The 15,605-nt window shown below is 43.0% G+C and overlaps 1 protein-coding gene across 12 annotated transcripts in view; it reads left to right on the top strand.

The window, feature by feature from the left end:
- The window catches only part of Pgant5 (polypeptide N-acetylgalactosaminyltransferase 5), a 648,526-nt gene that overhangs the window by 613,380 nt on the left and 19,541 nt on the right, over nt 1-15,605 (top strand). For 10 of the 12 annotated variants that reach the window (XM_069338615.1, XM_069338608.1, XM_069338612.1 and 7 more), the window contains 3 exons: nt 11,829-11,939; nt 12,882-13,059; nt 15,123-15,303. In XM_069338615.1, coding sequence (XP_069194716.1) covers nt 11,829-11,939; nt 12,882-13,059; nt 15,123-15,303 — 470 coding nt within the window. Of the gene's footprint in view, nt 1-11,828; nt 11,940-12,881; nt 13,060-13,851; nt 14,033-15,122; nt 15,304-15,605 lie in introns of all 12 variants that reach the window. The other 2 variants (XM_069338618.1, XM_069338611.1) reach the window with 2 other exon arrangements.

Below are 15,605 nucleotides of genomic sequence, written 5' to 3'. Positions count from 1 at the left end.
AGTTAACATATCAGTCTTGTTTAAAGGAACCTTTAGTCCTGTTGGTATAGTTAACATATCAGTCTTGTTTAAAGGAACCTTTAGTCCTGTTGGTATAGTTAACATATCAGTCTTGTTCAGTCTTGATTCTCCATTCTGCATAAACCTAATCTATAGGTTAGGGAAATGTTGTGTTATATTGTAATGACGTCGTTGTCCTGCGGTCAGACTTAAGTTTCAAGTAAACCTTTCCCATCTTGAACTTTGGAGGTGCCCCCCCTCTTCTGTGGGGGGCAGTCTCGCCCCCCACACTTCCACTGGAAATAACACTGTGTAACAAGGAAGGACTTTTAGCCTAAATAGTAGATAAACACACAGGAAGCACGTGCTTCATAGGTAGTGGAATAGCACACACATGACATTAAAGAGAAGCACCACTCTGGCAAGCCACTAGACACAAGAAGCACTCGTTACAAGCACACACTTCAGAACGTGCTACACAATACACTCAAGAATCAAACACACACATTAAGCTGCTGCGAGAAAATTGTTGGAAGACGATCAGAAGTTGGTGGGTCGGGTTAAATAGTTGAGGCAGTGTGTTAAATACTTTGGTCACTTCCTGTGCCTTGTTCCCAAAGTTAGGGCCTCAGTCCCTGGAAGTTGTGGAGGGAGAACTGTTGCTGAGAGGTGTGGGTATTGTGGTCTGTGGGAAGGGTGGGGGGGAATGGGGGAATTGCTGGAATAATGGGGGATTTGATATTGCTGCGTGGAATGGGTAGATGCAGTGTGTCAGTCAAAACAATTTATATTTTATGGCCTTTATGGCAGTGGATTTGCTGGAAATTCGTAGTGGCTGCAGCTGTTTACAAGAGCTGTGCAGTGGTGGTGCTCATCTCGGTGCTTGACTTCCCCATCACGAGAAAAATTAGGAAGACTAAAGGTCACCCTGAGGAGATTCCCAGGATCAATGTCTGTGTGTCTCCATATTTGAAGCTTGGCCTCCTGGTTGGTGGTGGCCTGGTCAACCAAGCTCTCGCTGTCTGACATATGAATTACAGCCCAAGCTTGTCGTTAGCTACGACCGTATATCAAGATCCCTATTGGAAAAAGATGGGTAGACTAGTATCGCCCAATGTGTTTCGCGAGAGTAAGGTAATTATCAGTCGAGTGACAAGCCATTGCAAGTATTTAGCACTTGCAAGGGATACGAGAAGGATTTGGGGTAGGATAATGGTTAGAGCCTTGTGGCACTCAACTGTTTTTTATATGAAAGATGACTTGGCTGTGGAATGATTTTTTGTTGACTGGTGTTGCACTTTCTTCAGAGCAATATGTCTTTCTGAAGATGAAGTCTTCATACTTTGATTCAGTAATCCAAATGGGGGCGCACCATAGTTGAATCACTACCTTCTTTTCCTTAAAGTCAAAGGTGCGGTTGATTATTCCAAGAGTATAAAATCATCCACGACACCGCGTCCAGAAGCATTTCCTTTCCCGTAGCGAAGGAATTTGCAATTTACGTGGATGTTGTTTTACGCCGCCCAGTGAAACACTTCATGCGAGTGTTGCTGCCGTGTTTCTACCTCGGTGACCTTCATTCCCAGCTTGGTAGCATCTGTAAAAGATAACACTCAAGTTTGTGGTCTCGACTGTGCTTGGAAGGCAAGGAGAAAAACTATTTTTGCTTTGATCATTAATTTACATTTTACAAATTCAAATATTTTCGGGTTTTGTATATTGAATATAGTTTTCCACCCCGTCTCGTGGCCACCCAATGTTCACAGATATTCCCAATTCTCGAACTGTCATCGCACAACTGTCATAAAACCAAACCAAAAAGAAATGAAATTTACGATTTGGGGAGAAAAATGGCGGGTTTTGGAGAGCAGAGGCGCCGTAAACAATGGGCGAGGGCAAGAACCTTTTAGCGTCCACGATTTATATGTACAGGTGGCGGAGGGCACAACGAATCCAGACTGGCTATAGTTGAGTACCACTTGTTGACCCCGCCCGCCGCCCGCCCTCAGCTGGACTTTCCCGCCCGCCCTCAGCTGGAATTTCCCACCCGCCGCCCCCCCCCCTCCGCCCTCGGCTGGACTTGCCCGCCCGCCCGCCCGCCTATTCATAGTGTGTTTTGGATGTTAGAAGGCTGAGACGGATGTTGTTAGTGTTTAAAAATTGAAAGTGATTTACACTTTGCAAGGTATAATAGAACAAGCTAGAGTACTATACTAGAGTACCAGAATCTAGATGACGGCACTTTACTAGGTAGATCTAGATATACTACAAGGCATCACATTTCCATGTTGCGCCTGGGTGTACAAGTACACAAGTGTTCTCTGGGGTAGCGAGACCACGGACACTCGACTGTAATGTTAGTTAAATTTGAAGTAACAAGTAATTGTTTGATCAACAAATTCAGAAGGCAAGCTAGACACTTAAGTACAAAATGCTAGAGCTTGTACTTAATATAGAATTCAAAAAACAAATTAATCCATAATGGTTACAGTTTATAGTTGGCCTTAACTTGGAAATAATTTATTTACGTCGCTAAAAGATCTAGTACTTTATAGCTTCTAAATTAGAACATTCCAATTTTTATCCAAATTTAATAGTATTTTTGGCATTTTATTAAAGTTGGCAGGGAAGTTGAAAACTATTTCCACACGTGAAAGATGCCCGATCTTGGCTTCACTTGGCCTCGTGCAGTAAAAACGTTTAACAGTTCCGTGTCAGAAATTTACCATCCTTAAATGTTTGAGATTTACCGTTGCTATTTCTCCCCAAGTCTACTTGGTTACTAGCATTTGCTGTGTATCTGTCGAGGCGTTCATAATTTACAGAAATTATTTCAAGTTAGAACTAAGAGTACGGTTCTTGAATTTCTCGAAGCTCCTTAAACCGTAATGTAATCATCGCGGCTGAGTCCAGGATTCTTGCTATTTGCAGGAAATAAGTTTGGATCTTAGTGCTCAGATAAAACAATGTAATTTAAGCTTGTTTTAAGCACTCGTGAACGCGTACGTGTCTTTTGATACTCTTCTATTCGATATCATTATCTTTTGCTGCACCTAGGCAGGAAACCCCTTCACTCTGTGGTGACAAGCCTCTCAAAGACGTAACTAGCAGCGCTTGAACAAGTGCACTCGCTCTTGTAGCTTCAAGGTGAAAACATCTAAATTACAAGTCGAGCCTGGCATCAGGCCGGGCTCGGGGAGTAGAATAACTCCAAAGACCCTCTCCAAGCAAGATCCAGATAACACCAATTAATATGCTGAAATAACGATTCATTTAAAGCTTAATAAATTACAATCCATCACAGACTACAAGGGTATTGTATCGGTTTCATTATTTCCAGAGGCGGATTAAAAACCCAGACAATTTTTTAACTCGTATGATAACCGCATTACCCTGTGAGCCAAACATTGACGATGATAGCTGTTTAAGAGCTAAGCGGAGGGTTTCTGGTGATACTGTAGTTTCTCCAGTGTGCAGGACTAGGGGGGGGGGGTAGTTAATGGCTTCGTGACAACGACTGAAGACGGTGAGACGCCCAACAAGTCTGTCCTCACCAAATACGTCACAATTTTTACCGACTCGACCAATCCGTTAAGAATGCGACATATTAAGTTAAAATTAAGGCGCCGTTATATTCGCGTTTTCTACGCTTTGGCCTCGATAAGGGTTCGCAAGTTTCTGGTTAGGCAATAGTTGTATTTTTTAAGGAGTGGAAATTGTCGCAGCGGACAGGTTGTGGCATTGTGGTGGGTATTTTGGCCAGCATGTGGGAGAGATCTTCCGCGTTTTGGCATCATGGTGGAGGAACTTATGCTGCGTCGCCTCCTGCTGGTGGGAGAGCCTAGGCTGCGTCGCCTCCTGCTGGTGGGAGAGCCTAGGCTGCGTCGCCTCCTGCTGGTGGGAGAGCCTAGGCTGCGTCGCCTCCTGCTGGTGGGAGAGCCTAGGCTGCCTCGCCTCCTGCTGGTGGGAGAGCCTAGGCTGCCTCGCCTCCTGCTGGTGGGAGAGCCTAGGCTGCCTCGCCTCCTGCTGGTGGGAGAGCCTAGGCTGCGTCGCCTCCTGCTGGTGGGAGAGCCTAGGCTGCCTCACCTCCTGCTGGTGGGAGAGCCTAGGCTGCGTCGCCTCCTGCTGGTGGGAGAGCCTAGGCTGCGTCGCCTCCTGCTGGTGGGAGAGCCTAGGCTGCGTCGCCTCCTGCTGGTGGGAGAGCCTAGGCTGCGTCGCCTCCTGCTGGTGGGAGAGCCTAGGCTGCCTCGCCTCCTGCTGGTGGGAGAGCCTAGGCTGCGTCGCCTCCTGCTGGTGGGAGAGCCTAGGCTGCCTCGCCTCCTGCTGGTAGGAGAGCCTAGGCTGCGTCGCCTCCTGCTGGTGGGAGAGCCTAGGCTGCCTCGCCGCCTGCTGGTGGGAGAGCCTAGGCTGCGTCGCCTCCTGCTGGTGGGAGAGCCTAGGCTGCCTCGCCTCCTGCTGGTGACAGAGCCTAGGCTGCGTCGCCTCGTGCTGGTGGGAGAGCCTAGGCTGCCTCTCCTCCTGCTGGTGGGAGAGCCTAAGCTGCGTCGCCTCCTGCTGGTGGGAGAGCCTAAGCTGCGTCGCCTCCTGCTGGAGGAGGAAGCTGTCACCTCGCCTTGTGCTACTTCCTGTTAGGGGTGCCGTGACAACTGGCCTCCGCTTCAGTCTTATTGGCATTCTCCTTCAAAGTGAAATTAATTCTTGGTGCTGCGAAATTGCTCGCGCCGTGTATTTTATAGGAGCTAGCCGAGCACTCCCTGCACCACCACTCAGGGGCTGGAGTGCACAGAGCCCCGTCCCGGCTTGCTCTAGACAAGGCAAGAGTGCTCCGTCGCCACACAGTTCCCGCGGTTTTCACTCATTATTGTGGCGTTCGATGCTGGCAGTGTTGTGAAGACAAATTGGAGCGACATGAAATTTTAGAGAATCCCTCCCCGCTAAGATTCTTTAAAAAGTTTCCCTAAAATGTTTTTGAATGGTCAGAAAAGTATGCAAATTATATGCAGAATTCAGCGAAGTTCTTAAAATTTGTAATACAAGCTTTGGGGTTTATATTATTATTATTTTGTCAGTATTATTACTAATATTATGATGATTTCATCCTCGGTCAGTCAAGAGCCTTATATCAAGTGTCAACCTGTATACTTAACCTCAGTCAGTGTAAGGGGCGTGCTTCCCTCCCCTAGTTAAAGGCGACTTTCCTGTTGTTGTTGTTTAAGATTCGCTACTTGGAATAAAAAAAAATGCAAGTAGCACGGGCTATGGTCTAAAAGGGGTTTAAAGGGGCTTCGTAGCCTGGTGGATAGCGCGCAGGACTCGTAATTCTGTGGCGCGGGTTCGATTCCCGCACGAGGCAGAAACAAATGGGCAAAGTTTCTTTCACCCTGAATGCCCCTGTTACCTAGCAGTAAATAGGTACCTGGGAGTTAGTCACCTGTCACGGGCTGCTTCCTGGGGGTGGAGGCCTGGTCGAGGACCGGGCCGCGGGGACACTAAAGCCCCGAAATCATCTCAAGATAACCTCAAGAAGATGGTGAGCCCGTAGTGGACTTACCTGGCATAGGAGCGGGGCTGTAACTGTGGCTTTCCTGATTGATTGATTGATTAATAAAGATTAAGCCACCCAAGAGGTGGCACAAGCGGCTTTCCTGCACCCACGAGTCCATTATACTCCAAATCCCCACCCCTCGGTGCTCCTATACCCCCCCTCGGTATACCTATACCTCTCCCCCCCCCCTCGGTATACCTATACTCCACCCCCTACAACCCCCCCCCCCCCCTCTCCTAATCCCTGACAGCCCACCGTGCACGGAATAAATTTCATTGGCGATGTTTAGGGTCGTCATTAATTGCTGGAGTTGGTTCTCGAGTTATGGCAACTACAGTCAAGCGCCATATTTACAAGGTTGTAGACTAGCCGCTTTAACATGCAGTGTAAACCCGGGAAATTAATTTTGGTGGGGATAGTGGTGAAGACAGGCTAGTAATGGGTCATGGCAGAGACATTCAAGCGCACAGAAAACAATGGCAAGTGGGAAAATGCGTGGTGATCAATCTGGGGGTATGGCGGGGGAGGAAGCTTGGCGCCCTCTCCAGGCTGGCAAGCCTAGTGCTGCCCTCTCCCTGTAACTCCACCCACTAAGTGGTAGAATATTGGGTAAAACAAAGGGTTTATCCGGAGCTATTTTGTGCTGCACCGCGAAATAATTAGTATGATAGATCTTTGTACCTGGGTTGTACGTGGATGGGGTTCTTGGAGTTGTTCTACTCCCAGGCCCGGATTGACTTGAGAGCTTGGTCCAACAGGCTGCTGCTTGGAGAGGCCCCGCAGTCCCACATATCCACTACAGCCCGGTTAGTCCGGCACTTGTTGTAGAAATCTATCCTGCTTTTTCTTGAAGACTTTCAATTTTGTTCCGGAAATATTTAATATACTTGCTGGGGGGCATATTGAGAGCATATTAAACAACCGTGGACCTCTGATGCTCATTCAGTCCTCTGATTGTGCCCATGGCACCTCTACTCTTCACTGGCTCTATTCTTCATTTCCTTCCATATCGTTCGCTCCAGAATGCTATTTTATTGTGCAAATTTTGGAGCTGACAAGCCAGTATTTTCCCATGTATAAATATTTTGGTACCTTTCTTGTCTTCTTTCTAGAATACATTTTGAGAGCTTTGAGACGAACCCAATAGTTCAAGTGCTTGGTCGTATCAATGCCTGTCGTATATGTTCTCTATATTCCCTCTTTCACGAGTTAAAATTGTTGTTGCATTTGAATAGTTCAGAGGGGTAATCATAAACAAATTCCGTATTGAATTCCATCCACTAAGAAGTAAAATATTCATAGCGACAGTACTAACAGACTTCCTTAGGCATTTATGCGAGGGCGTAATGCTGAGCTCCCTGTTGGCCCTGTGCAGTGTAGCTGCTATACCTATCGTACAGTGTAGCGCCCCCTCTCCCCAGCATTGTAGCGACCCCCCGCCCCTCAGTGTTGCCGCCCCCCTCTTTCTCATAGTTAGCCGGCCCCCTCCCTCATAGTGTAGCCGCCTCTAGTACAGTCTTAATTCCACCGTCTCTGGCAAAGTGAACATTTATTATTGTGGACGTTGAAAGCGTTTGTACGCGAGGGATGACATCGTGGCGGGTATCCTGGCCAAACTTGGTGATACCACCCTTCACCACCACCGGCCGATGTGCTCGATAATGTTCAGAAGACCTAAAATTTAATTAAGACCAGTTAATGGATATATTTTTGTTCAGATTCCTTGTTTAATTTGAAATATGTTTAGAGAGAATTACTTATTGGTGGTAAATATATGCTCTGGGACCGTATTTAATAAGTGTGCGTTTTCCACATCATAAACCCCCTGGTGGGAGTTTGGAAAACTATAGTTTTTTGTTTTGAGGAGTTGGGCCAACATATGAAAAAAGTTCACACTACATCGCCTCAAATTCGATATACCTGTTCAAGTGAACCACATAATGTGGGATTTGATAAAAACGTTACAACAAGTGACAAATAAAATTTAAAATCGTGTAAAATTTCTCATTACCCATTTTCTTGCTGCTCCACCTCCCTCTTTCCTATAGTCCAGAGTCTTGCACCCTCGTCCCACCTTTTCCTTCCGTCCCACTTTCCGCGTTGCAAGTTGGCGCCATTATAGCTGGGAGCCGGGGCCCCAGACGGAAGGGGCTGACGGAAGGGACTGACGGAAAGGGCACCTTGAGAAATGTAAATCACGTAAAACGTCGCTTCATCAGTGCGTCCTTATCGCTGCATCTAGCCTCTTTGACTTCGGTAACTGGTAAGGGAGAGAGGGAAATAAGATGCTGAATTAAGGACAGATTTAGGATCGATATTGACATATATAAGGTAAAGACTGGTAAAATTAGGATCGTGGCCTAACCACTTTAGATGGATAGTTGATTTTGAAACTGTGGTAAGAGTTTACCAAGTTTCATTTTACGAGGAATTCGTTGTGGCAAGATAATTAAATTATGAAAGTGCTAAATCAGTACAATTACAGAGCACTTGGAAGGGCTTATAAGTAAAATAATCCTGAACATGATGGAGGAAGGAACTGTACCTAACCACTTAGACTGTCTGAACGCCTGCCAGCAAGAAGCGGAACCATCACAATATCTACCAGTCAAAGTGTGTAGGTCTCCACAGTAACCGTACTTTAGTCAACTGCAGCTGTATTAGTTTCCCAGAGTAGAGCAGGCTACAGGTTTTCCTTTTGAGTCCTAATACGGTAAAATTGAGGTTTAGGAAGTCTCCTTTACTCGAATTTGGTAAAATTTTCTCCTGCATTAATAATTAAACACTCGGTAGCTATCACCGTATTAATTACGGAGCTGTCATTAATTACGGCGCTGCTTACTGTGTGTGTGGGGGGGGGATTAGTAGTTAGTTACAGTTGATTGACAGTTGAGAGGCGGGCCGAAAGAGCAGAGCTCAACCCCCGCAAGAACAAATAGGCGAATACCGTGTAGTAAAGGCCCTAGAAAAATTACAATACAATAGATTTTTAATATTGTTTGCGATATAGTATATATAAAATAGAATATGTCCAAAGTACAGACGCCAAGAACCCAAACGCTTGGGTTCTCGTCCAAATTTCAAAGATTATAAATACATGGGGGGAGGGGGTTGTGAGTGCCATAGACCAGTCAGGGCTGGCTCCTCCAGTGCCATCTTTTAAGACACACTCAGGCATCTATTGCTACCTCACCTCCCCCCCTCCCTCCCTCCCTCCCTTGCGATTTTCATTGTCTGAAATGTGTTCTTGACTATATTTTTCAGTGCATCATCATAAATATTCTGAAGGGGCAAAGGAAAGAGAAGCGGGAGAAAGATGGGGAGCGGTGAGAGGGGAAGAAAGGTGAGAGGGAAGGGGGGGGGGGGAAACGCCGGGAAACATAAGGCACATTTTACATTATAACTATTTTTAAGCAATCGTTCTTGCGATTGTGGCAAATGAGCAATTGTTAAATATTTTATACAAGTTGGTTAAAATCATATTTTCAGATCCGGTTTCCCCATAACATGACAGTGTGACAGGTTGGATAAGAGGCCCTGTAGATAGAGCTTTCAGAACGTCTTATATCCCATGTTTGGCTTTAATCTAACCCTGCTTAATATTAATAATATCTGACTAAATAAGCTGAGCCTAACGTGTCCTTAAATCTGCCCAATCTCACCTCGCTTAATTAATCACAACGCAGTGTAATCTCCCCAAATTTAAACAAACTTTCTGGCGAAGTCTTGAGTTCAAAGTTCAGAGTCAATTAACAGTGCTTCGCCATCGTTAACATTGTACCGGCGTTTATGGCATCTGAAATATGTGAACAATTAACTTAATCTAACCAGTCTAGCGTAATTTTAAAAGTAAATCATATCCTAGTTCAGAGTAAACCTATTTGGCCAAACATGTAGCCTTAGATAGAGGGGGTGTGGGGCGTGTGGGGTGTGGGGGCAGGTGATGGTAGCCGCTGTATCGATCTCTACACCTGAGGATCATCATTCACCAGGCTGTCATATGCCAGGCGAGGCCATCGCCCCTCTCACCGTGGAAACTGGTTGAAGGGCTCTGCTGTTCATCACGAGTGCTTGCTTGCTTTCAGTATTTATCGAGTGGATGTTGATTCTGGTGCTTGATATGGCTGCAGTAGAGTGAAGGTTTAATATTGGCAAAATGTTGTCATTGTTTTGATTTTTTGGATGAATTAAGGCTGAATTTTGTATATTAGGCTGATACGACATTCATGATTAAATTTCACAAATTTAAGTTCGTGCAACAGGAATCACGCAGACGGGGTTGTGGAGCCTGGAGGGTGAGGAGAGTTTTAGCAATTTCCTCACGAGGGCTGAAGGCGGGTTTTTCTTGAATAAGTTGACTTGTAAGCAATATTTTGGTGTGGAGGGAAGGGTGGGCGCTCGTGTACATATGCAAGCACAACCAACTTATAAGTACGCCCACAGGAGCAAATAAGTACGCCCACAGGAGCATGCACGTACATAGTGCCTATCAATGTGTTTGTATGGGGGGAGGGAGATAGAGATATCATGTTGAAGATTATAGAGATATCCTTAGGTAAGGGCAATAACTGCCTTTGCAGATCCAGAGCCAACAGTGCTTGACCTGACTGACAGTGTCATTCGCGTCATCCACTTCGCTACAGCGCCACACACATGCGAACATACACAATTTAGTTATGTGGTGGAGGCTGACTCCATATATAGTTTCAAATGTAGATATGATGAAGCTCGAGAAGCTCGGGAATTTGTACACCAGTTGATTGACGGTTGAGAGGCGGGGCCAAAGAGCCAAAGCTCAACCCCCGTAAGCACAATTAGGTGAGGACAACTAGGTGAGTTGCACACACGCACGAGTGCCTATCCATCTACCTACTCGTCTAGCAATCTATATCTGTCTACCCAGTCATCAATATCTCTCCATCCAACCATCTAGTTTGATGAATATGTGGATGGAGAGATGAGTAGATGAATATGTGGATGGAGAGACGAGTAGATGAATATGTGGATGGAGAGATGAATTTGATGGATGAATAGACGATAAATTAGAGGCCGGGCTCCGGGAGTAGAAAAACTCCCAGAACCCGCTCCAGGTAGTTGTACATAACTGAAATTTGAGGTACTTTATTATATACTGTATTGGGCTTATTTAGCATAATAAACTTAATTTGATACATAATTTTTGGGATCGCAAACTATGCATACTACTACTTCATCATCTTCTTCATCTTCAAATTCAAATGTTTATTCAGGGAAAAGTACATCAATAGAAGATGAGTTACAAACATAATGTTGGATTTATAGATAGTGCTACTTCATGCAATACCTAAAGCCACTACTATGCACAGCATTTCGGGCAAGAAATGCTGCCTTCATTTTCATCTTCATTTTCATCTTCATCCAAGTACTGGGATACCTTTTGGTTTCGTAATTTGTTTTCCTTGATTTCCATGAATATCATGAATACTTCTTCATATTGGATTGAAACTTGCTTCATCTGATCTATTTTTACAGAAGGAATGTTCCCACGGTGACTATTTTTTTTTGTTTTTTTATAACCAATTAAGATTTGCTAATGGAAGGAGAATTTGACTGAGCTATGTTGCAAAAAGTAAAATAAGTGCATCTTCAGTAAACGTTCAGCAAATACTCCCATATCTTCACTCCTCCCTACTCACTGGCGAATTTCGTAGTGGTTACTGTTGTTAAACTTTTATGTTAAATGTGTTTATACAGAGCTGTGTATTTGAAGTTCACGGAGACAAAAATCTGGATAATGTTATTTAATATTAATTTATATTTCGATATGGTTTCCATATTTCATTACTCTGAATAGGACCTTGCAGAATAAGTTTAGTCACAATCTGATGTCTGGATTTGTTGTTTTAAGATATGCCGCCATCGAAGGCTAGATACCTAGCTAACTTATTGTTCTATTTTTGAAAATAAATACATTAGTGTCTTCTTAACAATATTGTAATTTCATTGTTACTGTGTACAAGTGCATTTAAAATATACAACATAGCTATAATCCTCCTTGGTACCATTGTTTCCCATTTGCAGAGTTTAAAACAATTGTATTCATTAAAGGTTATTTAGGGATATTTAATAAAATTCTATGCACATTAAATTGTAATAAGGTTGAAGAGCTCACTTGATTTATTTGGCAAAATTAAATCTTATCTAGGTATTGTTTGCTAATATTATTACCACAAGTAAATGAATGACAAGTTAATATAGTATTTCTTCAAAGTCTGTTGCATTGATTCTCGTCACTTTATTTCAGGACTCGTGTGGTGTGTCCAATTATTGATGTCATCTCTGATGAAACCTTCGAATATGTAACGGCTTCAGACATGACTTGGGGCGGCTTCAACTGGAAACTAAACTTTAGATGGTAGGATGAGAAACATGTTTAAATAACTTATCTGCTTGAAGTCGCTAAATAGAAATTAGTATCCTATAGGGCGCCTGACAGCTGTGAGTGGACAGCGCTTCAGATTTGTAGTCCTGAGGTTCCGGGTTCGATCCCCGGTGGAGGCGGAGACAAATGGGTAAAATGTTTTTTCACCCTGATGCCCTATTCACCTAGAAGTAAATAGGTACCTGGGAGTTACACAGCTGCTACAGTCTGTTGCCTGGGGGTGTGTAACAAAAAGGAGGCCTGGTCGAGGACCAGGCCGCAGGGACGCTAAGCCCCGAAATCACCAAGATAATGGTACCTACTGTCATTTACCTTCAGTTCAATTGCCTTTTGACAGAATAACAAACAACTAAGCACGCTACAATTAAAGTTCTTACATTGAGCAAATAAATCCTTACTCGCCTGAATTATTTTTCTCCTGTTTAAGAGCCTGCAATTCTTGCTGTATAGGATAAGTTTTTGCTGTTTTGTGAATTTGAAGCAGATCAGATCAGAACCTATACTCTCTACAAAAGTTTGAAAGAAGAGGAAATTAAATTCCTACAGAAAGTATTAGTTCAGCTGGGTTTTAAAGTGTTAGTCTGCATGCTATGACCAGCAATAGCCTTTCAGATAATGCAATCAAAAGAGAAGAGTTGCATTTCCCTGGGCTGCACGATTATACAAATTTGTGAATGTTGCCTCCAGGTAATGAGGGGGTAAAGGAGGTAGTGTTAAATTGGCAATAATTGCACCTTGCATATATAAACAACAGGCCAACTATGACAAATGAGGTGCTGATGTATTGGTAACTGTGCATTTGGGTTATGGTAACTGGAGATTAAATTTTTCCATTATAAAGTAATGTATTGAATATCTACAGTAATTATTTTAATATATTCTGGAGACTAGTTTCTCATTTAAGTTTTTAATCAGGTACCGAGTTCCTCAGCGAGAGATGGAGAGACGAGGGGGCGATAGAACCCAACCACTGAGGACACCTACTATGGCTGGTGGATTATTTGCCATTGATAAGGATTATTTTGAAAAGATTGGCCGCTATGATGAAGGAATGGATATATGGGGAGGAGAAAATCTGGAAATGTCATTTAGGGTAAGTAATCTTGTTAGTTATATATAACAATAGTACAAGTACTTAAAAACTCTTACTTTCTTTAGAATTTGTTCTTTAATTATTTTAATGTGCACATTTCATACAAAATGTTAGTGTTTACAAGATGCTGAGTATCATCACTTGTTACATATTTATAATTGTTTTTAAATTGTGTTCATTTAGGAATGTTGAAATGGTACATAGGATTAGTTGTGCAATTTAGTTACCTGAATACCTGAAGTTAATAATATAGATTCAATAATAAGTCTTTTATGGTACTGTATTCACATAAGTTGAAGTTGGTGTTATTTTATGTTGCAGAATGGGTACAGTTCACTATTTTATAGCATGTACACAAAAGTGTGCACACTTTGTAATTAGAAAATCACTTATAAAATTAAAACATTTCACCAAAACTATATCTTGGACCTTGGTTTGAGCCTATCATTACTATTAAAAATGTTTTTATTGACATGATTTTACACAAGTATATTTAATTTAGATTGGCAGATTAAAGTTTTAAGTACTACAGGTCTTATATGCATAATGACTTGTATACTGTACATTGATACAAAAAAGCTAACAAACTTTGTAGTAAAGAAAAGTTTGTTTCTGGCAATTAATGTTTTTAAAGATTGTTGCATTAATGCAAGACAAGAATTTGTAATAATGTTTTTTGAATACATCGCTAATACAGTGTTGTCAAAATATGCAACATTAAGATTAAGGGAACTAGAGAAGAATTTAAGAAATAAGGCAGTTTGATAGTATGCTGACATCAATGGTGTTTAGATCTGGCAGTGTGGAGGCACGCTAGAGATCATCCCCTGTTCACATGTGGGCCATGTGTTCCGCGACAAGTCACCTTATTCCTTCCCTGGAGGAGTTGTCAACGTGGTCATGAAGAATTCGGCCCGTGTGGCTGAAGTCTGGATGGACGAGTGGAGGGACTTTTTCTTTGAGATGAATCCAGGTACCCTCCCTTACCCCTAGGCCCCTTGACCCTTAGATTCCTGCCTTCCCATACCCACTAAGCCCACAACCTTACCTACCAAATGGGTTGATGATGACCCCGAGTGATTCACCTCTCACCAGACAAGACCTATCACATTGGTCTCCATTAACACTTTCTTACAGGGTTGCATTGAAAATGTTCACTCCTGACTTTTGGCTGCAAACACTGAAATACAGCATCCTCTTTCTATCACTAGTCCTCTAGTTGTTTGTAAAAATCGGTAATCATTTAACATACAGGTATGTAGCCACTATGATGCGTGTTGTGTGTCTGCTTTCACATAATTTCCTCTGCTGTGACTTGACAAGTTTTTAAATGAGAAGCATTTTTCCCCATCTTGAAGAGTGAAGTTGATAGGGGTTATAGCACACACACACAAATGCAATTGTTTACAGGGCAGTGGATGAGCAGAATGAGAAGCATTTAAAAAGAATTACAATATTCTTGATAACAAAGCAAATAAGTACCTCGTAATGTATATAAAATGGTTATGAAATAATATCCAGAATGTTGTAAATGCATACCACTAACAAATTGATATTGCCTTACTTACATAAATGCATCTCCTACTAACAAGTATTTGATATCCTTACAGATAATAGACTTAGATTAGTGGATGACAATTTAATTAATTGGCTATGGCTGGATGAGAAACTGATTTCTATTGTCGCTTTTTATTTGAGTATTGAATGCGTTAATTTGAATTTAAGACAATTTTCAAATATTTTTCATTTAATAGTACAGTATTATGTCCTAGTTATTTCTTTAATATTATTGATGATAATCAGAGCACCTGAAAGCAATGGCCACTGTATACTAGCATACACTTAAATGTTTTGCAATGGTGAACTGTATAAAATTGTATAGATGTTAAATATAGCAGCTTTGGGAGGTGAAGGACTACTGAGTACAAGCTTAGTCATGGCCTGGGGGCCTCTAGGCACTTTGGTGAGAGGTACTGTACTGTGTATGGATTTCCATCAGTCACAATCTAGCAACCTGTCCCAGCACTGCTTGGCTCATGTGAGGCTGAATCATCATCCTACAGGTGTGGATGTGTGGGGGAACGCTAGAGATCTCCACTTGCTCCCATGTGGGTCACGTGTTCCGCAAGTCTACCCCATACACGTTCCCAGGGGGCACTTCCAAAATTGTAAACAAAAACAACGCGCGTCTCGCCGAGGTGTGGTTGGACGACTGGAAAGAGTTCTATTACAGCATTAACCCAGGTCAGGCTGCACGCTTGCCTTTCACCCTGGCCTCTTGCACATACCTCATCCTTTTACCACCATTACAACTATTACCTCTTCCATTGCACTGCAACTTTCAATACCCCTCCCACTACCACCATAGCACTGTAGATATTATCACTATCACTGCCATAGTACTACTGCAAGCTAGCACACACCCTACCACATGCCCATTCACATTAATATGGCCACCTTCTCACTATTATCACTAGTATCTAGGGTGCAGCACTGTTATTAATTGGCACACCATCTTGTAGTTTGCAAGATTTGTCTTTAGCTGT

The sequence above is a fragment of the Procambarus clarkii genome, chromosome 40, assembly GCF_040958095.1.
Source record: "Procambarus clarkii isolate CNS0578487 chromosome 40, FALCON_Pclarkii_2.0, whole genome shotgun sequence".
In the NCBI taxonomy this organism is placed as follows: Eukaryota; Metazoa; Arthropoda; class Malacostraca; order Decapoda; family Cambaridae; genus Procambarus; species Procambarus clarkii.
Note: the sequence above shows the minus strand (reverse complement) of the source record. Positions and strands in the feature narration are given on the sequence as shown.